Source organism: Cydia fagiglandana, chromosome Z (assembly GCF_963556715.1).
Source record: "Cydia fagiglandana chromosome Z, ilCydFagi1.1, whole genome shotgun sequence".
Classification (NCBI taxonomy): domain Eukaryota; kingdom Metazoa; phylum Arthropoda; class Insecta; order Lepidoptera; family Tortricidae; genus Cydia; species Cydia fagiglandana.
In genome coordinates, this window is record NC_085959.1 from 31,244,150 (window position 1) to 31,271,181 (window position 27,032).

At 35.3% G+C, this 27,032-nt stretch overlaps 2 protein-coding genes across 7 annotated transcripts in view; one reads left to right on the forward strand and one right to left on the reverse strand.

Moving 5' to 3' along the window:
- The window catches only part of LOC134678856 (CD82 antigen-like), a 92,677-nt gene extending 89,300 nt beyond the window's left edge, over nt 1-3,377 (reverse strand). For 4 of the 6 annotated variants that reach the window (XM_063537572.1, XM_063537570.1, XM_063537571.1 and 1 more), the window contains exon 1: nt 3,091-3,376. The gene's annotated coding sequence lies outside the window, so the exon portion shown is untranslated. Of the gene's footprint in view, nt 1-3,090 lie in introns of all 6 variants that reach the window. The other 2 variants (XM_063537568.1, XM_063537567.1) reach the window with 1 other exon arrangement.
- The window catches only part of LOC134678852 (uncharacterized), a 208,179-nt gene that overhangs the window by 143,608 nt on the left and 37,539 nt on the right, over nt 1-27,032 (forward strand). The window contains exons 8-9 of the mRNA XM_063537562.1: nt 15,265-15,439; nt 16,078-16,193. Of these exons, the coding sequence (XP_063393632.1) occupies nt 15,265-15,439; nt 16,078-16,193 (291 nt within the window). The remainder of the gene's footprint in view (nt 1-15,264; nt 15,440-16,077; nt 16,194-27,032) is intronic.

Here is a 27,032-nt window from a genome sequence, read left to right on the forward strand (position 1 = left end):
CTGTGAAAAAATCAAACTTCTAAGTTAACGTAAAAAAGATACCGCCGTTTATGCCGCAATAAACGTAAATGTCGACATTATCAAAGGAATCAAAATGTATAGGGTACTTTCCGTTGACCTAGAACTATGAAATTTGGCAAGAAATATCGTTTTACACTACAAATACAGGGAATAATCTAAAAACTATAAATTTGTAAAAAAATTAAAAGAAGTTTAATTTGTAGGGAACCCTCGGTGGGCGAGTCCAACTCACACTTGTTTGGTTTTTTTAATATTAAGAATATATTAAGAAATAGGGGCGAAAAACAAATAAGTATACAAATTTTTAAATGCTCGTAATTCTGCTAATACCTAACTAAAAATTGGTAAAAAATCAAACATAGGCATAAGTGTGATTGAAATACATCAAATTAGTGTTATAATAAGTACCTAGGTACCCAGAGAGGAAAATAAGAGCTACGTTTGTATGGAAAGCTGATTTCGCACAATCGTTCACTTTTGTCTTAAGTACCCACTTAGATACCTAATTAAGATAAGTTGGATACCATTTTCTCTATACGAATGCATGTTATTTAAGATTATCATCCTACTGGGTTCTGTAACATAGGAAATCCTAGGACACTTATATGATATATCATGTACGTGTTTTTGCTTATCTTTATTTTTATTTCTATCTATGTATATTTCTATGTTGGTATATATGTACAAGGCTTGCAGAAACCTTTATAAATTTCTATCCCGACTATCCTCATGCTCATAATTAGTTAGCGAGTTTTTCTTTCCAAGGCCGGCTCTGGCGAGGGACTACGATGGAATAAAAAAAAAAATTTTACTGCAATATTTTCTTAATGAAGCCGCGATACGCTTAGATAGTTCAAAGGATATTGCCAAGGTTGCACCGCACCGCTTGCACTTGACCCCGCTGTAAGAGCAATTCCCCAGCAATCATTCTCAGAACGGATACCTAATACTTATTGATTTAGTTTCAATTTCAATACACATCCTTCTATCTATACCGGTGGATTTAATGTTGCAGTTAAAAGGCAAAGAGAACCGTTAAGAAAATATTAAATCAGTGAAAGAGCACGGCATGGATAAGTAGGAAAATGAATATTTGCGGAAAGTAAGTACATATATTTAATGTTTTAATGCCAACATTTTTTTTGATTAAAAGAATACCTTGTCAACATATAACGGTGCGAATATAAAAATAGCATAATAGCAAAGTAATTTATTTACCTTAAGTTAGTAAGAGCGCCGGTTATATTGACGTAATTAAAAATCAGCTTGTATAAGTCTACGTGCTCGACGCTGCACTAGTATTCGACATGGGCACTTATATCAAAGTGACAAGGATTAAATTTGAATACAGAAAAATCTTCGCCGTTCAAATTTAACCTATATTACATAAAGTGCCCATGTCGAATACTAGAGCACTAGTATATGCAATAACGCATTCACTGCCAGGGGGCGTGGGCTACCCCAAATGTAAATGTCTATTGTTTTCTTCAAAATTGCCGAATGGTCCTTTGCTTCCATCGTAATTCTCAGTCAGCCCCCTGGGCGAAGTTAAGTTTCCAACAAGCACAAAACAGCCTCGCCAGGGCCGTTTGTTTTCCATTGTTGGCCCTATCATAAATATTTAATGAAATCGTTTCATTCGCCTTCAAAGAATAGCGGAATCTATTTTTTTATCGATGATCTAGATCAAGACAAAACGGCACCTACTCGTAAAATATGTTGTCTGAACGTTCCAGGGGACGGCTAAAGAACGATTTCTGGCCGTAAGGCCCTATAGCTCATAAAAACCCTCGTGTCATGTAGGACTTACCTATTATGAAGACTTCCGGCGGTTATAAGAAATGAACTGTGTGATCAAACATTCAAACGCCGATTAAGAGATTTATTTTTGTTGGATAAATAAACAGTTGTATTATGTTGGTGAATTTATGAATGATGTGTAAATTTGACGGTCAACAGGAGATATTATAGGTATAGACATTATTTTAAAACCTTATCATTCTGTAATTTTTCGATCGATGTATGTAATGACGATCATAATGTGAATTCTTGTAGATTGACATGCCTGCACTTTATAATATATGTATATAGGTAGGTACATTCTTAGGCTTAAGTGTTCGTTACATAGTAGGAGAAGATAAAAATCTAGAATGTAAGTTATAAGTTAAATCAAGGAATTTCTAACATAATCATAAGATTTTTTTTAAGAAAACGGGGATATTTAACCTCCACGTTATCTTAAGCCATAGTCTATTGAATTTATCTAGTCTATATTGTATGCACCGTAGATTACGTTAAAGTTAATTATTAGGTATACCTACCTACAAAATTGGTGACAACGGTTCAGGTACATATTTATGAAATTAAAAATAAATACTTAAGTGCAATATAATTTCTATAACAGCGCTTTAATCGAGTTTTATTAGTATTAAAACTGAACGACACCCCCAAAATTTGTTTATTAAAATTTTAATTTTCAATAAATAGCAACAGCAATTTTAGAATAAAGACCTAAACCATCAAAATTCTAGATGTGTTTTTTTATTAAAGTAAATTATTGTTATAAATTACTATTACTTAATGTCATATGGTTTTTAGTGTCACTTTTCTCATAAGTATCAAAAGTAGCTAAACCTATTTCAATGGCGTATTTAAAAAAAAAAATTCGCAGCTTTCCTCCACGCCCCTCATATGTCAAACTTTATATAACCTACACACAGCGCTACACAAAAACAGATAAGTAGGTACTAGATGACAATTCTTACACACTTATAAAGCTCCAATCAAAATACTTAATGTTATTATTATTACTGGCGATGAAAATATGTAAATACCTACCTGTTTTTGCACTCCGCTATTCATTATTTATTAATAAGTGTAAATAAACAACTAATTCATAAGGAATGATAACCATATGATTTCATGATGATTAATTACCGAATGATGAATATGCATTTTTAGCAATAGTTTTTTCTCTTAACACAGGAGACATGTCGCCCATAAAACATATATTATTAATCTTATTTAGTTAATTAAAAGTCTCGATAAATATTATTAAAAATACTTTACCCTGTAGCATGACGTAGACGTGGCACCGCCCAATTTATTCGTCAAACATGAATTTTGTGCCACAAAACATGTTAGCAAAGTCACACTTTGAATAGAATCGTTCAACTGTCCAATGTCTGTGACGAAAAACCGAAATAAAAAGAGCGTTTTTCAAATAAGTTCAGCGTAACGATCGCGGTCACGTGCATCAGTGCACGTGCGTTGCCATTCGCGTGAATGAATAGAGTGTTATCTGTATGCAGTTTTCCGCGAGGCAATGTGGCAAGCGACTGCGAGTCGCTGCCGGCGAGTCGCCCTCCGCCTAGCTGTCAGGGGATGGGGGGTGCGGCGGGCGCGGGCGCCGCGGGGGCGCGAGCGGAGCGACGAGCGCGAGCGGCAGCGGAGCGGCGAACAGCGGTCGGCGACGGGCGTGCGCGGCTTGCCTCCCGGCGGACTGAACTGTAGGGCTTCAGTGGCGCTAGGGCGGCGCGCCCACGCTCGATACTGCCGCCTTCCTATCGCCCTCCCACGTTGCAACTACATTATTACAACAGATACTTATAATTCTTATATGCATTCATTGTATTTCGTTCTGAACACGACTACGACAGTAAACAATCCTGTTTACTGGATTGTTTAGTACGAACGTGCTAATTCACGCTTTGAAAATAGAACTACTTAAATCCTGCATTGGATAATATCTAAAAATAGATATTTTGCTTCTAGAGCGATAATTATGTAATATAGGGTGACCACATTACAACTTCAGTAGTTTATGTCACGAGTAGTGACATTACTAAGCTGAATTGATGAATTTAGCAATAGGGACGTGCGTTAAATAAAACATTGTTTAACTTTCAAAACAAGAAAATGTTAAGTCTCTATAGACAGTTTAATGACTTTAATGAGCAATCTACCTTTAACACAGTAAACATAAAAAAATATATCGTGTACGAAATAGTACATTATTAAAATGCAAGATAAAATAGCATTTTTATTATTACAAGCTTTTATTTAGTTTCACCTGACCGTTGTCTGTAATCAAATCTTGCAAGTTAAATTTGATCACCTTCCCGGTTTCCGATTGAGCTGAAATTTTGCAAACATACGTAAGTCAGGTGATAATGCAATATTATGGTGTCATCGAGCTGATCTGATGATGGAGACCAGAGGTGGCCATAGGAACTCTGTAATAAAACAACGAAACCTAATTGTGTTTGGGGTTTTCAGAATTGTCTCGATGAGTATTAATTGCCTGTGGAAAGAAAAGTACAGTCAGTGATAAAAACTTGTACCAAAAATGAAAATTTTGCCAAAAACTTATTTTCCATTCAATACGGCTGTTGACGATCTGATGTAATAGGGTGTTACATGTGATGTAGTAGGGCTGTTGACGATCTGACGTCAGCTGTTACCACCATTTAGGAACGAGCCGTTTCGAGCACGCTACAGGAATGTACCATCACGCTCCGCGATAGTTGCGCCATTTAGGGTCCTAGCTAAATCGGTTGTCCAATACTTACGCTATACAATGTCCAATTTAGCAAGAACCCTAAATGGCATAACAATCCCGTGTGGTGACTGTACTCCCATTCCTAAGTTTTGTATTGCCTTATAAGAAAGCGGCCATAAGCATGTCGGGCCATGCTCAGTGTAGATTTCAGCAGTTGCCCGCCCGAATTAGAAGAGGTTTGTTTATAAATACTATGAACATAATAATCAAAACGGAGTAGCTTAACTCGAAATAGTTTTCTTTAACCCTTGTTAAGGTTTAGTTTCATGTTTTTTTTCATATCTTTATTTGCCGTGGGACAAAAGTAAGAGGGGAAAGACATATTCTTTTTATGAGTGAATTGCATAAGAATTGTACTTACGTAATTAAGCGCAGTTAGGAAGCTGTGATTAGTCTTAACATAATTGGGTCATTTGTGTTACAAAAATTAACCATGGAAATTGTATTGTATTGTATTTATTTTACTCTATTCGTATACATATAAGTCTATTATAGCATACGCTATCACACTTTCATGCATCTAACTTAAATAGAAATGGCTTAACTGTGTAACACAATTGAATCAATTAACTTTAAACTAATTACAAAGTTTATATTGGGTTCAAATTATATTTTAACTATTTTAAGCTAAAAATTTAAAACTTCGGATAAAGGTACTTTATCAAATAGGATCGATTATTTTTTGTGCGGGTGACATGAAATTAGTTATAAAGACATTAATATGAAAAAAACCGGCCAAGTGCGAGTCGGACTCGCACACGAAGGGTTCCGTACCATTATCTAAAAAAACGGTCACCCATCCAAGTACTGACCCCACCCGACGTTGCTTAACTTCGGTCAAAAATGACGTTTGTTGTATGGGAGCCCCACTTAAATCTTTATTTTATTATGTTTTTAGTATTTGTTGTTATAGCGGCAACAGAAATACGTCAACTGTGAAAATATCAGCTGTCTAGCTATCACGGTTCGTGAGATACAGCCTGGTGACGGACGGACGGACGGACGGACGGACAGCGGAGTCTTAGTAATAGGATCCCGTTTTACCCTTTGGGTACGGAACCCTAAAAACAAAATTTCCTAAAGAAACTCCTATGAAACAAACAAAATTTAAAAAGACATCAACGCGTGCCGAGTGAACCTCATTCACTTTGATTACTATACAACACCTTATCTTAAGTACCTACTATTTAAGACTAATGCCTTGAGCATAATAACGAGGACCATCAGCATTCATCAAATCGCGCCGCACCGCGGTCACAACGAGATCGCTTACATAGGACACTTCTATGGGCATCAAAGGATTGATTGAGCCGCCTCGCGCCGCGTCCCGCCGTTTCGCTTCGGGATCGCGCGATGTTCGCCTACATAAGACGCTGCGTAAGCAAGATCCATATTTATTAAAAAACTTTCAACTTTCAAGATTCTTACAGATTCTGTCAAACAACATCCCATTTGACAGTATCTGTCAACAATAATACTTAAGTAATTTTATTTTGTACTTAACCATGACAAAATATGATCTTACACTAAATTTGACAAAAAAACTGTCAAATTTGACAGTTTGACAGATCATGTCAATATACACTGGGACACTATAACATGTCACTTTGTACCAATTATTCCCATACGAAACCCAAAAAGTCGCCCAAAAATATATAAGCACAGCGATCACTGGGGCTGCAAGTGCGTTGCCGGCCCTTAAGATGAGAAATGCAGTCTACAAAAAATTACCCAACATTGACATTTAGTACTAAACTATGACAAAATATAATACTTTACACTAAATTTGACAAAAACGAACAAATTTGACAGTTTGACAGATTATGTCAATATACATTATGCCATGTCACTTTGTACTAAATATTACCATACACATAAATGCATGTATATAAGTAGCGTACACGAAGAGAGGCCTATAGGTCAGCAGTGGGCGACTGAAAGCGAAAATGATGATGATGATGATTACCATATAATTACCTATTCTATTCTATTCTATTCAATAATAATATTTAATTAATTTTATTTTGTACTTAACCATGACAAAATATGATCTTACACTAAATTTGACAAAAACTGTCAAATTTGACAGTTTGACAGATCATGTCAATATACACTGGGACACTGTAACATGTCCCTTTGTACCAAATATTCCCATACGAAACCTAAAAACTCGCCCAAAAATACATACGCACAGCGATCACTGGGGCTGCAAGTGCGTTGCCGGCCCTTAAGATGAGAAATGCAGTCTACAAAAAATTACCCAACATTGACATTTAGTACTAAACTATGACAAAATATAATACTCTACACTAAATTTGACAAAAAAAAACAAATTTGACAGTTTGACAGATTATGTCAATATACATTATGCCATGTCACTTTGTACTAAATATTACCATACACATAAATGCATGTATATAAGTGGCGTACACGAAGAGAGGCCTATAGGTCAGCAGTGGGCGACTGAAAGCGAAAATGATGATGATGATGATTACCATATAATTACCTATTCTATTCTATTCTATTCTATTCTATTCAATAATAATATTTAAGTAATTTTATTTTGTACTTAACCATGACAAAATATGATCTTACACTAAATTTGACAAAAACTGTCAAATTTGACAGTTTGACAGATCATGTCAATATACACTGGGACACTGTAACACGTCCCTTTGTACCAAATATTCCCATACGAAACCCAAAAACTCGCCCAAAAATACATAAGCACAGCGATCACTGGGGCTGCAAGTGCGTTGCCGGCCCTTAAGATGAGAAATGCAGTCTACAAAAAATTACCCAACATTGACATTTAGTACTAAACTATGACAAAATATAATACTTTACACTAAATTTGACAAAAAAAAACAAATTTGACAGTTTGACAGATTATGTCAATATACATTATGCCATGTCACTTACTAAATATTACCATACACATAAATGCATGTACACATAAGTGGCGTACACGAAGAGAGGCCTATACTCAGCAGTGGGCGACTGAAAGCGAAAATGATGATGATGATGATGATGATGATGATGATGATGATGATTACCATATAAATCATGACCCGAACTTACTAACCCGAAATTACAAAAAAAAAATTAATCTATGTAAAACGGTCAAGTGCGAGTCGGATTTCAATATATCCATACAAAAAGTCATCAGCGCCTGATGGAGTTAATAGCAAAGTTTTTTCGTAAATTCGTACCTTCAGAACGATATATCTCGAAAACGGTAAGAGATAAAGCAAAATGGACTTCAGTTTTGAGCTGTCGTTAGTACGAAGTACTAAACGACTAATGCATTTCCGTATACATAGACCTTTTTTGGGACCGATTTGGACAAAAAAAAATCAAAAAATGAAAAATAAAAATTTGACCCGGGTCTAAAATCTTTATTTTTAGAGCTAGAGAGATGAAAAAAAAACCGTTTCTGTAAAATTTTAATATCTTTTGTTCAACCCCAAATCCAACCATATAGTCTTGTAACTTTAATTTAAAAAAAAATTACTTTGGTCAAAAATCACGTTTGTTGTATGGGAGCCCCATTTAAATCTTTATTTTATTCTGTTTTTAGTATTTGTTGTTATAGCGGCAACAGAAATACATAATCTGTGAAAATTTCAACTGTCTAGCTATCACGGTTCGTGAGATACAGCCTGGTGACAGACGGACGGACGGACGGACGGACGGACGGACGGACGGACGGACGGACGGACAGCGAAGTCTTAGTAATAGGGTCCCGTTTTACCCTTTGGGTACGGAACCCTAAAAATAGCAGATTAGTGATACCATCAGCCTTTTTGAAGTTCATCGCAAAGTAGAAAGACAATATTACACAGTGATTACAGTATTTTTAAAATATCATCCTTTAAGTTGCAGGGCAGATTCGAAAAACGAAGTTTAAAAAAAATCTTTTATTTAGTTTCACCTGACCGTTTGTTGTCTGTCTGTCTGTCTGTGTGTAATCAAATCTAATCTGACGATGGAGACAGGAGGTGGCCATAGGAACTCTGTGATGAAACAACGTAACCTACTCGTAATTGTGTTAGGGGTTTTTAGAATTGTCTCGATGAGTATTAGTTGTCTGTCGTAAGAAAAGTACAGTCAGCGATAAAAGCTTGTACCTAAAATGAAATTTTTGCCAAAAACTTATTTGGATTACAATACGGCTGCCATAAATTAAGTTAAATAGATGTCTATGGATCTACTCTATAGAGTTTTTGGCGAACCGCGAGTTCTCATTTCAGGTCGAACTACTATTAATACAAGTACCTGGTAAGGTCACCAATTATACACTGTTGTACGTCATAATTAACATCATCATTCGCCATTGATGATGATTGAACCATTATGAGGTAAACGTCGGTCTCCATGTGAGTTGTGACAGAGGAGAGTTGCGACATCGTCGATTTTTTGGAATCTATTAACTAGAAACTAGGTCGCAACAGTGTGCGTTTGTTAACTCGTAACTTGAACTAACAAACGCGCGCTATTGCGAACTAGTTTCTAGTTAATAGATTCCAAAAAATCAACGATGTCACAAATCTCCTCTGTCACAACTCACCTCGGTCTCTCCTACTGGTGCTCGACCGTCCCAGTACATGTCATCTTGAAACTTAAGTCATTGTCAATAGAAGTGACAGCAAGGTATTGGGCATTCGCATGTCGAGCACTAGTACGTTTACCTTATGTATATCTTTGAAATAAGATTTAAAGATTGTCAGTGTGCACGAGTAGAGTGTAGTATGCAATATGGAGCTTTTCCACGTCATTATTGTAATTAATCTGTCGCCAATTAGTAAAACGAAACTCGTCAACAAACTCGTTAATTTGTAATTCTACACGAGTGTTTTTTTTTCATATTGGTTTAGCTCCCTTGCTCATAAAATCAGACATATTTTGCATATAATCATACAATCACCTATTTAATTTGCGACTTCAATATTGGAAAAGGTTCTCAATTCAGTCGAATGTTTTTATTTTAATTTTTTGAACGTCGTATGGTTTTTTTTTAATTATATAAATAAGCTTCCAAATATTGTGTCTTTATATATGATTTTTCAAGACAACTCAAAAACATCTTTCGCGATACCAACTTTCAACCCCTTTTTCACCACCTTGGGGGATGTCAGTCAGTCAGGAAGCTCGCATTTTATACAGTAGTACATACTTAGTAAGTGACCCGTTTAAAATGATTTTAATATATCGCTGTATAGCAATAGATATAAATTATAGTAGTGCAAAAACAAGTGGTTGGCAGAATATGGGAGCATATTGCAGGTCGCGTGAGACGCTCTGATACGATCGGCGCCGACAATGGCTGCCGCCGGCGGCGGCGTCGTGCGCTGCGCGGTGACGAGATCTTTGCCCAACCAGTATAAGGTGGGCAAGGGACCACTACGAATCATCTTTAATAGAAAATAATCGACTTCACAAAACATTATTTACGATCATAGTTTTTCTTATAACTCTTACTCATGTCGTGTCGTGGAGGAGTGCCTTTCTGATCAGTTTCATTTCACCAAACATCACTGTTCTAATGCAAATGCTTGACTGCAAGAAAAGAAAAAGTATGCTTCCCACGATTCCTCATGGTTCCATCATCAGAACTACATTATGACAAAAATGTGATCTGTAAGTACCTAAATACATTGACGACCTGTCTGACCTAGTGGGAATTATCCTGGCTTTGAAGCCGAGGGTCCCGGGTTCACGTTTTTATCAGGTTATTTATTTGCATTTAAATTAGCTTTGTATCTAAACATAGCCATGTCTAAAGGCCGCTTATGATTTAAGCATATTATTCGTCTCGGTATTATATGGGAAATTGGATAATGTGAATAAAAGTCGCACTAGTCGCAGGCGTCTTTTATCGCCCGTGTTCGGCGAGTGATCGGAATGACGCGTTTGCTACCTCACCACTTCGCTCACCACATGTCGCCATGCAATCCCGACACGAAACTACCAACATTAATATGCAAACATTTATTTCCCTAGGCACGTTCTGTGCTAAAAATATATTACCACCACTGCTTATTAAAGAAGCTAAGTAATCTAAGGATGTACGGTGCACGCCATCGTCATCAATTTCGTTAATGTCTTTGTTTCCGTTTTAATATATCTGCTAGAACACACTGCCTTGGCTCAAAAATATAAAAATACGGCTCATCCGAAGGGTCGTAAAATGTAATTTGGCATAAACGGATCTTTGATTGGTACGTGGGAGAGCAAGCTTAGTTATATGTATATACTTTTTGAATGTAAAGGTAATTATTATAATGGTGCCAAAGCATGCAACAGTAGATTATGAAAATTTTGTTACAACTAATTTGTAGCAGTATTTGGTATTTAAATTTAATTTGTAGTATACTAATTCTTATTGTACAGTTTTAATGGATAGTTGTACCGTCTACAATGTACTAACGATGTCCGCGGTGTGTTGCGGTCTACCGTTTAACTAAGGCGGTTGGTAAGAAGTTCATACTGGTTGAAGGCTTGGCTGCATGAAGCCAATATGTTCTATGTTAAGTTAGTAAAAATATATTATACAAACTACTTAGTTTTAGTCCCATAATTCCGTTACCTTCTACTAGATAATCACCTCGCTACGTCTTAACCAACCACCTGAAATACTTAATTGGTAGACTTAAGTATCACAACATTAAATAAGTCTAATTTATGGGGCATTCAAGATCAAACAAGGCATTACCTAATTTTTAACAATGTATTTTTTTATGTGGAACGTAAATGAAATACCTCTAAAAACCCCGTAGGGATCTGATCAAAAAATAAGTAATTAAGTCCGACTCACGCTTGAATGCACATTTCTAATAGATTTTTCCTGTCATCTATAGGTAAAGAACTATTTTGTGTATTTTTTTCAAGATTTTAGACCCAGTAGTTTCGGAGACAAAGTGAGGGGGGGGGGGGATGGTCAGACAGACATACAGACGCACAAGTGATCCTATAAGGGTTCCATTTTTTTTCTTTTCGAGGTACGGAACCCTAAAGAGTATATTAGGTACATAACGTAAACTAAAAGTCCTTTTTGTTCTATTTCAGTTAATGTTAAGTTAGTAAACAAGCGATACGATGTGCTACGCGGCGTAGCACCGGGCCGCCAATGTTGGGCTAAATGTATTACCAATGAAGTTATCCCAGCTGTTATACTCGTATGTACCTCTTACGTGCCCGTTTTATAGGAGCGGACTAAAATGGACCATTAAGCTCAGTATTTTCCTGAGATAATCCGGATGATATACGTAGTTGCACTTACATTGCCATTTAATCCAGCATACATAGGTAGGTACCTATAGGAATTTGCTTTGTTATCGCAGAAAAGTGAAAAACATTGGTTTGGGCCCGTACTTGTTTGACTCGTGAAAGTCAAAAAAGCTATAAACGTCACTGGAGTCTGTGCGAGAAGAGTCGTGAAATGTATGGGATCCAATACATTCTACGACTCTTCTCTTCTCGCACAGATTCTATGATGTTGGTACTTTTGTTAGGTATCTTAATAGTGGGGATATCATGCCGATAAGTATAATTTGATAATTATCGTCAAAGTGACGATTTTATGCAGTCACATGAAGCCCAGATTTGATAAAAACTACTTGCCATTAATATGATTTCTTGTTGGCGGCCAACAACAAATAAATAACAGATTTATTCCTTATAAAATATATATATAGGGGGAAGCGGGGTAGATAGGCACAAGGGGCAGTTTTGAACACCCACACTAATTCCTTAACTAAAAACTTATGTTCACCTTCTCCAACACTAAAACGTGACTTTGTATGTGTGAGTGAGGTACAAGCTTCTTCGGCACATCTCTCCTGACAGGCGTTGCCGCTTGGTGCGTGAAAACGTGTTTCCGCGGTCGCATAGTAAATAAATTATGATTTTTTTATCGAGTTGTGGTGCTAAATTTTAGACTTTACCGGATGAACATCATAATGAGCGCTTAGTACGTTTATTCAGTAATAAGGTTAGCTTATTATTTAAAAGTAATACTTAATAGTATATTTTTAATAAATTATTTTTAATTTATTTGACCATTGGGGTACTTTGGTACAGTAAAGATTGGGGCAGTTTTGAACATATCAAAGTGCCCCGCTTGTATATCTAAGTGCCCCTGCCAGATTTTTTGTTGTGAAATTTTTATTTACTGTATAGTGCGAACGTACAAAGCGAAAGAAAATTAACAAAGAAAAGTTAAAACAACCAAAGTAGCTTTAGTAATTAGTTTTGTCAAAACTGATACTGATTTCATTAAAAGTTGTTTTTTGTAGTGTTAGTGCACCTACTGCTTATTGACAGTAGTATGTTCTAATAGCACCGCACTTAATAGACGTTTTATAATGTTTAAAAGGTTTGCTACTGGTCAGCTAATTGAGTTGATCTGCAAAGTGTGGTCTGGGGGGCAGTTTGAAACACTTACCGGGCACTTTGATTCATGTGCCAAAGTACCCCAAAATGATGTATCAAAGTGTCCCATGTAATGTATCAAAGTGCCCTGCAGTTGGGGCACAATTGAACAAATCCCATTTTTTGTTAAAATCCATATATCTCTTTTACTGGCCATAAATTTAACAAAAAATGATACACATTGTATACATTAGTAAATTTGTCATCTACTAAGTACAAAAAAATTTATTTTTTGTTCATTTTGGGGCCTAAAATCGATTTCAAAAAAGGGTGTATCAAGCTGCCCCGCTTCCCCCTACATACTTTCTTTCGAATTCAATACAAAAGTAGGTATTTGCCGTAGGATTAAGCCAATGTAAAATGATACTAACTACATATTTAGTGAGGGGGAACTGGGGGCCCGATTCGGATTATGAAATAGACATCTATTAGACATCTTTTAGACATCACCCAGATACGATAACGATATGTTTAAGATCTAACCTGTCAAATTTAACATTTGCGCGATTCTGGAGATACTCTTGAACTATTTCCATAGGATATGACTTAGAAGTCTAATTCACATCTAATAGATATCTTACTCTATCTAACGTAAAAGTGACATTGGTTGCCCGAATTGCGCTGCAAAAGAGAACTATGTAGTTGATTGATATCTAAACTATAACGTATCTAGAATGGATCTAGTACGTGTCGTCTCTTGTGAATATCTTGAAGTTCGAATACGGCAGTGGGTCTAAAAACGAGCTCGATTAGTAGTCTAAACAAGTAGTTAAGTACTTGCAGCTTGCACGTGGACACTTGGATACACGTGGAATAACTACTTGTATTTTATTAAAATTAAAATATTTGTATGCAAATATTACCTACCTAACATAAATGTTTGTCTGAAAAGCTTACCTACTCGTTCAACATGTTTGAAGTCTGCTATGTTAGCTAGTATTAAATTGGCGGTTCCTTCCTTTTGCCGTTATTCCTTTCCCATTTTGAGGTGTAAATCAACAGGGACTCCAGTTCAAAGAGTAAAGTAAGTATATGCTGCAATCCATATACCCATTTAGTGCCATCTAAAATTCGTCTGTTTGTTGTTTTTATTTAAGTTTATGGTTCTTATGCGCTTAAAGAATTTCTACGGAGTATTTCCGAAGTAATCCGTCGATGTAATATTCTAAAGCCCTTTACATGATTTCTGGACGAGCCCATAGTGGTGCGAAAAAAGCTCCAGGTTTTTTTTTCCTTTTCTTAGAGACACGTTGAATAAGTATTTAGGTACTTAACGTCGTCAAAATATAAATAAATAGGAATTTAAGATGATGAGAAATAGTTTTATAAAACTAGAACTGCGTTTTCCCTGAAACTTAAACCAAACTGAAAACGATAGCGACCGTGTGATAGGTAGCTACACTTCGCTTACTAATATAGTACCCGTCGTTGCAGAGTTACGTTCTGGTTATCATGAGCAGTACCATCAGTTTCGATACAGAATTCACGAAAATCTGAGGTAACATACAAACAAAAAAAACGGTCGAATTAATAACCTCATTATTTATGAAGTCGGTTAAAACTAAATAGGTCTCAAGAGATGTTTGTATGAAACCCTCCATGCGAGTCTCATACTTACACTTGGCTGGTAATTTAGGTACAATATTAAGGGTCGGTTGCACCAAACTGTTCGTATCGTTAAAGAGTTCGCTAAATTTTTATGTATGGAAAGTTTCATAGTAAAGCGCCAGGGCTCGCTGGCAGACGTTGATCAGTCTGTTAAAATTTGTTTGTTGCAACTGGCCCTAAGACTTAGGGGTCATCCATTAATTACATCACACGTTTAGGGGGAGGGAGGGGGTCAAGAAAATGTAACATATTGTGACATGGGGGAGGGGGGAGTCACAAACTTTGTGACGTCACTTTAACTTCATCAGGAACCGAAAATTTATTTAAATTATTTTATTCGCTGTGCATTTAAATAACAAGTTTTTAAAACGATAATCGTTTTTATTCTTTTAATTTTCTTTCCTAAGCAGTTTTGGGACTTTTGGGTTATAAAATTACTAATATTTATATCGTCAAAACTATTTTGATAAAATATGAATAATACTTAGGCACTTACTTAATTCGATTTGGCGATTTCGTAGAAAAATGTGACGTCACACTAGGGGGGAGGGGTTTGCCAAATGTGACCAAGTGTGACAAGGAGGGGGGAGGGGTCAAAAAACCTAGAAATTCGGGATGACCCCTTATCATATTGTTAACAGTTGGATGGCAGTACGCACCCCTGCGCGATGGCTCAGTGCGGCGGAGGGGTCGCGCGCAACATGGCAGAGGCGCTGTGGCGCCTGCGCGGCGGACGCGCGCGCCTGCTCACCGCCGTCGGCGACGATGCCGACGGCCACTACCTTACGCAGATCGCACCAGGACTGCTGCTGGACGGTAAAGCTTCAAGATAATAAATGGCGAGATCGGAATCAGGGCGGCAAATGGACGATACAACTTCAAGAGCAATAAGTATTTGTCTTTCCGCAATTCACCTATCGGTTCGCCGTTTCATGTCGGCGTATTCGACGACATGATATGGCGAAATTGGCGAACAACGTCGACGACATATACCTACACGTATCACCATCATCATCATCATCATCTCAGCCATAAGACGTCCACTGCTGAACATAGGCCTCCCCTATTTTCTCCCTGGCCTCCCAAACACGTATCAGTTAGACAGAAATAATATAACGGGATTCGAACCCAGGACCAACAGCTTTACAGGCTGGCTATAGCTAGTTTTTTTTTAAATCAAGTGGTAATAAAAGCTCGTTTTGAATTAGGTAGGCTTCCTAACAACGAATGTCTTCATCGAAGAGTTGGTAATAAATATCGAATGGTACTCGTATGGGGTTTTGTCGTTATTTATTCTTATTTTATTTACCTATAACTCACGCGACCGATTGACGTCGTTGCACGATTCGTTCTCTACCCGGCGTGCATTCGTGCCGCACGAACACGGTTAGGTGCAGTTTAAATCACCGCCTAGTGAAATATTACTTGACCACGCTATCCTTCCTGGCCCGCAGGATGCGTGGTGCCAGGTGCCCGAACGCCGACATACGCCGCCATCATGGACGCCCGAGGGGAGTGTCAACTAGGGCTGGGGGACATGGCTCTCCATAATCACATCTCTATCGATCTTGTAAGTCTAAAATTAAATTGCCAGAAGCGCAATTCTTCTCGTTTCTGGCTCGTGCTTGACAAAGATAATAAACAAGTATTAAGTACCTAGCGGTAACTCGGCGAAAAGTGGCGATGTCACCCCCGCAAGCTGTCAAGTTTTACTACTCAAGTAGGTATTCTATATTTGAAATAACGCGCGGCACGTTGAAGTGGCTGTACTTAAACTTTGTGATATCACGATCATGGCACGAGATTTACGATTTCACGTATTGTGACAATATCAACTGAAACACCCCTTCAGTTTCCATGTTAGTAGAATTGATAAACTATAGTTTGTTTATTTTGTAGCATTAGAAAAAGACTACGCGATAGTAGAAAGTATTCCCCGATTCTGGCCCCGCCTCTCAGTGGTCCCCGATCCTGACCCCAAGGCCGACCCACCGCCCCTGCTGAACCTAAAAAAAAAAAAAAAAAAAAAAAAAAAAAAAAAAAAAAAAAAAAAAAAAAAAAAAAAAAACCCCTTTGAATTGATTGCGCTAGGTCTCAGCAGTGCCCGGCGCCTCCTTCAGGGACTTACGAAATACGCTAATTAAACAATACACCTTGTTCACCACGGTAACAATAGGCTTATCGACCCTTTTCTATTGTTCGATCTCGACTCGGGCGCGCTATTGTGTTACCGAGCATACTACCTGCCTGGACCCTTTCCTTAACCCACCGACGTCTCCATTCATGCCTTCTTTATGTGTGTATACTGTAGGTGTTTGTGATAGGTATTTTGCAATAGGTATTAGGTACTCTAACTATCAACTCTAATAACCCGCATTATCTTATTACCTCTTGGAGCTATTTCGATTTATAAGGAATACAGTTCTAACCTTCTTCTGACGTAGAATTTACACTAGTAATCCTTTGGCAGCCTAAACTAACCTTATCCTTTTACCAAACCTAACTTATTCTTCGAAAACCTAACCTAAACCTAACTTGTCCAAACCTAACTAAAATCAACCTAACTCATATCAAACTAACCTGCTTTCACCTAGTCTTCCGATATAAAGTAAACTCGTAGTTACTTGTTTCTTTCTATTATTTAAAAAAATAACGAGGCGTGTGAGGCATTTCTTGTGCACTTGTGTTCATTGTTATAATAGCTTAATTGTTTTATTGATAGACGTCTATTATATTTTATACTGACAATGGATTTATTGTTTCCTATACCTATTCTTTTATAATTTGGGTTTGAGTAAAGAGAACGTCTGTTTAGATGAACTTGTTGATACATGTTACTTTGTGTGATTTAAAAAAAAGAACGAGACATGTCAACTGGTTTCAACATGATTTAGTCTAATACATCAACATTTCTTGTGCGTTGCTATTCATTGTTATAACAGCATAATTGCTTTATTAATAGACGTCTATTATATTTTATGCTGACAATGGATTTATTGTTTCCTATACCTATTCTTTTATAATTTGGGTTTGAGTAAAGAGAACGTCTGTTTAGATGAACTTGTTGAGACATGTTACTTTGTGTGATTAAAAAAAAGAACGAGACGTGTCAACTGGTTTCAACATGATTTAGTCTAATACGTCAACATTTCTTGTGCGTTGCTATTCATTGTTATAACAGCATAATTGCTTTATTGGTAGACATCTATTATATTTTATACCGACAATGGATTTATTGTTTCCTATTATGCTTTTGAATTTGGGTTTTAGTAAAGAGAGCGTATGTATCAGATGAACTTGTTGAGACATGATTTTAACGGTACTGTACCCTGGTCATAGTGACACAGTATAAAAGCCGAAGAGAAATGAGTTTGAGTAAGTATTACCGTCGTGGCAGTCCACTGTATCAGAGCTCCTTGTATCTATTGCAGTATATAGAAATATAGTGTTAATTCAACAGTGAAGTGTTTAAGTGTTTATAGAAAGACCCAACAATGGATGTAAGTATGTCTTTTATTACCGTAACTTACTTTGTTTTGTTTTCACTTGTGTTCTTTGTGTTTTAATTATCAAGATTGTAGACAGTGTGTAAATTATTGTTTTATATTGTTTCAGTTCACTGAAAATACTTTCAAGAACTATTACTACCCGGATAATAATAAAGACGAATCAAGCGATGAAGAGGGTACGCTTGGTTTCAAAGTTAAACAAGCCATCGCAAAGAAACGTTCAGGAAACAATATCGATAGTTTCTTTGAACGACCTAAAAAGCAACCCAAAATTGTGAAACGGTCTTCGAATGTGAGCAAAAGTTCACCAGACGGTGTTGCAAACTTATCATCCGGACAAGACGACGGGGCATATGCATCACATTTGATTAAAATCGAGATATATGATATGCAAACAATTAAAAACGTCCCACCCATGGAACACTGGAAGCATGCGGACTTCAGATTGAAATATTTTGCGCTGGAAGACGATTTGGAGCTACAAAATACGCGAAATATTATTTATAACATAACAAAGCAATTAGCTTCTAAGGACAGTAGTGTGAAATATTTTATAGATAATAAGAAACAGTGATAGTTATAATTATTAATGATAGTAGTAGCTTAATGATTGTGTTAACGTATTTCTCATTTTTTACCTCTCCTTAAGTACATTTTCCATGTAACTGATTTTTTTGTGTCGTCTCGTTTTTAAGTAACAAAGAATGTTAAGAAATATTTTGTAAATAATAAAATTAAAAAAAAATGTATAGTTTAGAATGGTCTTTGTATTATATGAAAAAATAAAAAATCTTATTTAAGTACACGTATTATTTTATTTCACAAAAAATGTTTTAAACATATTCCTTAATATAAGGTCATTACATACAGAATTATCAGAAAACAAACTTAGCATATCTTTCATAGTTTTTCCATGATATTTAAAATACAAATAAACTAAACAATATTCACCACAAACTGAAGTAAAATGGTTTTGAAGAGGTTTATTGTTAAAAAACCACTGTCTGGTGTTTCTTTTTAAAAATAAGTTATGGTAACCTGAAGGCTTCCTTCCGAAGGAATCAAAATATTCTCCTATACCAGTAACATCAATGTGTATGGCAACCCAGTGGGAGCCTGGTTTCGTGTCAGGGTCCAAATTACTAACAATAAAGACAGGTAGATCGACCCAAATAGGTATTTTGTTAGCTGCAAAAACATTTGTTTCAAAAAGTGGGTTTAATTTCTTCATACAAAATTGTATCTCATTAGTATCCATAATTACTTAATTAATAACAATTTTTGTCTTGATGATGCTGCAAACAATGACTACAACAAAATAAAGTAAACGAAAGAAAACATTGTATTTATATAATTATGTTTTTCAACTATTATAATCTACAGATACATCACGGTTTTTGTTTATTTCAATAATGTTATCAAATTCTGCATAAACGATACAATTAATGGTGCTAGTTAGAGCCGAATCAAAGCGTACTTCTATCCGAACACTTCCATGTCTAACAAGATTCCAATGTGAAGTTGAACTAGCAGATAAATCTGGGGTTAAATCAAAACATAACAAACAATAACCTCCACCATAATCTGTTCTACTTATTCCATTACCTTCGTTGTGAAAATGAATACCAGTTCCGGAAAATAAGGTGTGATATGCCGCCGCTATTAAACCAGAACTAAATGACGGTTGTAATGTTTTAGAAGGAATTTCATGACCATCTACAAACAAACTAAATGAATTCATATTATAGTTTTGAAAATTAAATGGATTCAAAGCTAAATTTCCATTAAAACCTGAATTTGATACAAATCCAATAATACACCGTTTAGGAATTTGTCCGAGAAATATATTATCCAATGTTTTACCCTGGACCCCTGATGGTATTGTGAGAACCTTAACTTCTGCTCTCGTAATGGGGTACTTCGCAGTCGTTGTTGCCAATACTTTTTGATGGGCTAACAAAACGCTAGGATTAATTTTTGTTCTTCTAACAATGAGACTAGCATCTGTTATTTGTACTTTAAATTTTTTATCTTGATGACAAATTAAATTAAACGATTCTTTTGATCGGACTAACTTAATACGCAATTCAACGCCATTTATCAAGAATTTCTCTTGGTTAAATATATCGCCATGCAAATGTCCAATCATTTCCACTTGCTTACTCTCTTTGATAAATTCTAGTCTTTTCTGAAATCCTTTGTTGTTGGCGTCAACGGTATCCATAAAATCTGGGGTATCCTCATACCATAACCCACAAGTAAGATGGGTTTTTTTGGCTGCCGGTCCATAGTTGAGAAGATTTTCCATATAAGCACGGTAAGCATATGTATTGTTTGGGGGTGATATGAGTTTTTGATTTAAATATACATCAAGTTGGTTGAAAAGGGAATGTAGCCAGTTATTGGTGGGTCCAACTCCGGCATCTGCTTTTAATTTTGTCCCATCTTGATTCAACACTTTAGCAGTAATATGTAACATTGTGTGTGATAGATCAATGTAGTCATCTCCTGATCCAGGTACTTGAAATTCAATGGGGCCATCATCACTTAAAGATGAAATTGGTTTGTAATGAATCCAATGTCCGCTTTCAATACTTGTTTGAGTTGATGGAAGGGCAAATATATCTAATTCTGATTTTGCACATTCACATGAATGACTGTGTAGAAATGACATTATTTAACTTGAAAATATATCGTTATTTTTATTATTATTTTTACTTCCTCTTCGTCGCGATGCTTTTCGAGTAATGAGCGGTTCTCTTCTTTTATTCGACATTTTATACCCAGATCCTGACATGAGAGAATCAATTTTTTCATCAGCCTTTCTTTTTAGGTTAGCGCTCGCTTCCTTAAATCGTGATCGAATGGAACTATCCATAGGACGAGAATTTACCATATCAGATAACAGACCAACCCCTGCCCCTAAGGTTTCTTTTCCAATGGTTTTTAAACCGCTAGATAACAAAGGGAGCACTGATCTAAATAGTCCACCCAAAAAACTGCCTATACCATGTCCTCGTTGGTATGGAACTCCCTTATAGACAATACCTATCCCAGAGCCGGCTTGGTGTGAATAATAATGTTCGTAAGGACAAGAGACTGACGATCTGTTGTAAATCATTTTACTCGTTGAAAGTGTAGCTTCACGCAAGAAGATCCAAATTGAAATGGTACTCTGACACCAGTCGTTGTTCTTATATCTATTTCAATTGTATCGAACTCTCTTCGTAAAACTGGTACATAATGAGCGGGTGAGAAGATGTGAGTTTTATAAGCTCCATAAATGAACTTAGTTGGATCTAAAGGTATTATTCTGAGTAATGAAGTAATAACATCTCCGACTACTTGTGGATGTATTATATCAGTATAAACAAATATTTGAGATGGTAAACCTAAATATAAATTTGCGGGGTTTTTTCCTAATGTATTTTGTTTTAAATTTGTTCTCGGTTTAAAACCCAATTGCAGACTTAGTATCGGAGTTGTTATGATAGATGTTATTTCTTTATTTGTTGTTGCTATTCCAACCAGTTTTGTTAATCCATCATATCGAAATTTTACGTTATTTTTTAACTGTGGGTTTTCATTAAACGCTTGAAGAAAATGATCTATATTATCATATGTAGTGGCTGGTATATGAGTTTTTATATCCACTATTTTTGTAGTTTTATCGGTGGGTGATAACACCGTTTTCTTTAAATAAATGATGTTTTCGTGCTCTTGAACATTATACATGGAACAAGGGTATTGAAATTCCACCAACCCAACTACCCATTCTCCATCCAATTTAATGGTCTTTGGTAATTTAGTTAAGAAATGTGCAGTCGTGTTATCCGTGTAGTAATCTGATGAACTATTACTTAACAAAGTTAGATAAAAACTATTTTCACTCATATTTTCTTTAAGTTTGATTCAGGTATCCAAGAATTAAATTTATTAGGATAACCTTGCCACTTAACTAGTATTTCCTTTCTGCCAGCAACTCGACGCGAGCGTATTATTTTATCAATTTTATACTCGTTGGAGGGGAGGTAAGTTACTTTTTGTAATTCTTTAAAATAAAATGTACCAATGATGGGTTCACCTTCTAAATCCTTTATTGTATAAACAACTCGTGGCGATCTGTTAATAATCGAATCAATAATAAATATTTCATCACTCCAATTACTTTCATAACCTTTTTGAAACACATGCTTATATTTAGTGATTCTAACATGATCACCTACATTTAGTTTTTTAGTTTCTGATGAAATTTGCCTATCTTTTTTGCGATCATATAAATTACACCAAACAGTCATAATATTATTAGAGCTAACATCAACTGGGCGCATTTTAATGCTAGAATGATAGCTATGGTTGTAAGAATGTAAAAGATCTTGTAATATATTTGTGTAGTTATATGTATTCTTATGAGTGAAGTAACGCCACATTTTCATTTTAAGTGTTCTTTGAAACCTTTCTACTATACTTGCTTTAATGTCGGGGTTATTAGTGGTATAATAATTAATATTTTTGCTCTTAAAGTAATCTCTAACCGCCCTTGAAACAAATTCTGTACCTTTATCAGATTGGATGTGACGGGGAACAGAGTTGGCTTCAGTAAATATGCTTTCAAAACATTGTTTAACAGTTGCTGAATCCTTCTTCTTCATGGCTCTTGCAAAAGCATATTTACTGAATACATCAATAACACAAAGAATATATTTGTACCCATCATTATATTGACTATAAGTACTCATATCACTTAAATCGGCTTGCCAAAGTTCATTAAAGTTCGAGAGAATGTATTTATTTCTAGTAAATCGTCTATGAGTAGGTTTATGTAGCGTGTACGTATCTTGAGATTGTAACCATTTTTTCACTTCCTCTTTGTTCATTTGACCTTTCATTTCCTTTGATAAATTATTTAAACTGCTATAGCCAGCTGGATTAGAGACATCATAGTAGATTCTGTTAATGTCTAATAAGGAGTCCATCTTTCCCACTCTATTTTCTTTCCGGATCGCTTTTGCTCCCGTGTAGCAAGAGGTGTAGAAGTATTATTATCTTTATCTGTTGAGGCTCTCGTCTTCACAGATGTGGAGGGGGTAAAGGGTTCAATCAAAGGAGTACCATTAATAAATGCTAAATTTGTAGGATTACCTATGCATGACCTAGGCACTTGGATATCTTTTAAAAGTAAAGCAAACACTTCCCATCCAATTGGCTTAGGACGTTTAAGACATCTAACGGTGTCGCTTACCAAATCAGTAATATTACTATTTTGAATGGTTTGGTTATTTATAACAACTTCACCAGTCTGTTTCCACCAAATTTTCGGTTTACTTGAAACAATGTAATCTAACAACGTTCGAGCTTTTTTTTCATAAGATTTAGGTAATATGTTTATAATTTTTGATGGACTAATTGGCATTAGTTCTTGATTTATTTCACCAGGTGGTGTATTAAACGATGACGGTGTGGCTGCTTCAGTTACATTATCTGTAACTGACTCATTATTTTCATTCTCCTCCTTTTTGTTCACTTTTGTTTTTATAATATCATTACTTTCGTTGATGACTTGATCTAGCCCCTCCATCACGATGGGTATTCTAAACGGTTTTCGATCTGTTTCAATAAAATGTAGAAATCTTTGTAATGCTTGAGAATATAACGTCCACTTTTCGCGATCATTCATTTTACTTTTAAGGATCTTTTGCATCTCTCCATCTAGCCGAGATGAGGAATTTTCGGGTGGACTCTCATTCCGTTTCAGTCTTTCAATAAAATCTGATTCTACTAATAACATTTTTTTTGTGTTTTCCATTTTGTTTATGATAAAGAGTTCACTAAAGCACTTAAAACTGCACCTAAAATAATAGGTAGAAATGCACCTCCTTTTTGAACTATAACAGTTTTTCTTATTTTATGTTTCCCTTTCGAAACTAATTTTCTTAAAATATCTTTATATTTTTTTAGTTTCGTCTTTTCTTTTTTTTCTAATGGAATTTTCCCATTTAGGACGTTATAAATACACTCACAAATAATGTTGATCTCTTCATCGTCACAAGATTTAAGTAACGCAGTACGATATTTGGGTTTAAGCAACTGCAATGCTTCAAGTAAATGTTTATATGTGTTTACTCTTGCATGCATCATGTAGAACTGACTAAAATATGCTGATTTTTATCATATTTAAACCCCTTTTTAGGTACATACACTGTGCAATGCCCATCGAACGGAAATATTTTTGTTTTGAAACGGCATATGTCATTTGTATTTTGTTTCAGGTCAATCATGAGGTAACCATGAGCCTCCTTTGTAGCATCTTTGTAGGCTTCGTCCACAAACTTTGAGTTTTCTGGGTAAACTTGTCGTGACAGGTAGCGTATTTGAGTTTTATCCCTGGGATTTTTAAAAAATACAATGTAGCTTGTATTCAATGAAATATCACGTTGACCTCGACCTTGATGAAATATGTTTTGTGTAATATAAAAAACACTTAAGTTTCTATGATGACTACCTTTCGTAAAAATGTCAACGATTCGTCCATCTGATTCTCTCATCAAATCATCTATAATAAGAAGTTTAGGTTTCTTCCCATCAAAAATTGAAAAATCTGGTATTCCTTGACTATAATTTACATTTTCCAGATTGTAGAGAGGTTGCATTTCATCATAACACCAAATAATTTCATCAAATTCAACATTACATATCTCTTTGGAGTTATTCAAAAAGTTTGTGACAAATTGAGTTTTACCACAGCCACTAGGACCTGCGACAATGGTGGTGAAAGGATGATAAAAGTGAATCATTATTAAATATCGTAATCTATGTGTATGTGTGTGTGTGTGGGTGAGTGTTGATATGTTAACGGATGGACTTTAAATGGTAATATTCAGAAAGAAGATTACTATTTAAACAACTCAGATATAGTAGAAAAAACAAAAGGATTACGTAAAAAACAAAAATTTATTATATATGATCACACTTTTAACATAATTATTTTTTTGTTTCTTATTTACAAAACTACCTTAAAAGATACAATAAAATAAAATTCATACATTTTTTTTTACATGTTTACAAGTAATATCTTAAAAATATACAATGTACAAACAATAATTTGGAATTCCAATGTTCTGTGTGATTAAATTACAACTTTGAAACTTTTTCATTATTGCGGTATTTTATAATGACCCCATGCAAGAGTGTCAGAAGAGTTTTCTAATAAGTATCGTTTTGTATCTTCATGCGATAATGATATTTTATTTATTTTTTGAGTGAATATTATATGTTTTATAGACTTAAATCTTAGCATTTGAGCGCGTTGCAAATTTTTATTAAATAAACACGTTTTGTAATTGTCAAGAGTAAATTTTTTTGTAACACATTTATTGACTCCTTTGGCTTTTGATAAAACACCGTATTTTTCAGTTTTCTCATCATTCTCGTCATATTTTTCAACATCTAAGGTATACATTTTAGATCTCAGACCTACGAATTCTTTTAAAATTCTACCATTATTTTCATCTTTGAAAAACCCTAATCGCTTTTTATTAATTAACGGCAAATCATATTTATTGTTAGGAGGATAGTCAGATGTATCAAAATATAAATTAAGGTCTGATTTTATATCTGCGTAATAATTTTCCGTGAAAATTTGATATACTAAGCTATCAGTATCTGTATAAAGAAGCTTAAGATTGTCTGGATATTTGGTTTTCATGTAGCTGTAGTGAAAGTCATACATCAAAGTTTTTGATATATCTAATACGCAAAATCCCAAATAAATCGGTTTATTATAAAATATTCTAGTTTTATTCAACTGAACGGCCACTAAATTCTCAGAGAATATGGATAAACTATGGAACTCGGGTTTCGCTATCAAAGATTGAACCCCCTGCGTTTTTCCTCGATTTTCCCAGTTATTTAATAATTTGACATTTACACGTTTTGCAACATTTTCCATGGTCTTACCGAACACTGAATTATTCATTAGTTTAAAGAAATCTTTTTCAAAATCGGATGATGCCTGTGATCGCATGTGGGTGTTCAAATCTATGTAACTTTTTAACCACATAGACTGCTGAAATTTAAGAATGCGATGGATTTTACTCAATTTCAAACCATTTTTTAAACACTGTTTTAGATTTCTATAGTGAATGACATAATTCGTTTTTTTATTTAAATTAGGAATTAATTTTTTTTCTTTGGAATTACCCAAACAAACGTTTTCAGGACAGAATGGCAAATCTGAATGAGAGTCATGCAACTCGTTAGGGTATTCGAGATCAACTTCTAAAATTAAACCATGATCAGCGTCATCAGATATATTAAAGTCAGTATCTGTATTTACCCATTCAAATTTACCGGTAGGAAGACATTGAGACATAGCCCACCCGTAAAGGTTATTTGCATCAAAGTACATAAGAAATGACGATGGGATATTTTGATTATAATCTGACAAAAAAATATTATTAGCCTTCGCATATCTATTACTACATTGTGATATGCCACCTCGAATATTTTTCGCTATAAAAGCTATTTTATCGATATCAGTTAGGAGTTCTAGTTTTATTTTTGTAGTTCTTAACATTGCATCCCAACTTAATCCCGGAGCAGTATAATAATGAGCGGGGTCTAATCCATACGTCTTAAGACAAAGGTTTCTAAAATTTTCAAATATATCAGTTAGTAATAAAACATCAGTTTTTAAATATAAATCAGAATAATCACCCATATTTTTGCATTTAAAATGAGACCAAACATCTTTTGCGTGATCATAATCCTCCTCTGAGATGTGACTATCAGACAAGGAACTAAAGAAATCATCTTTAGAGGGAAGAGCTGTTAAGTTTAAAGAATCGTATGATGACATGTGTTCATAGGGATATACACCCTTTCGTAATAAGCGTTTAAAA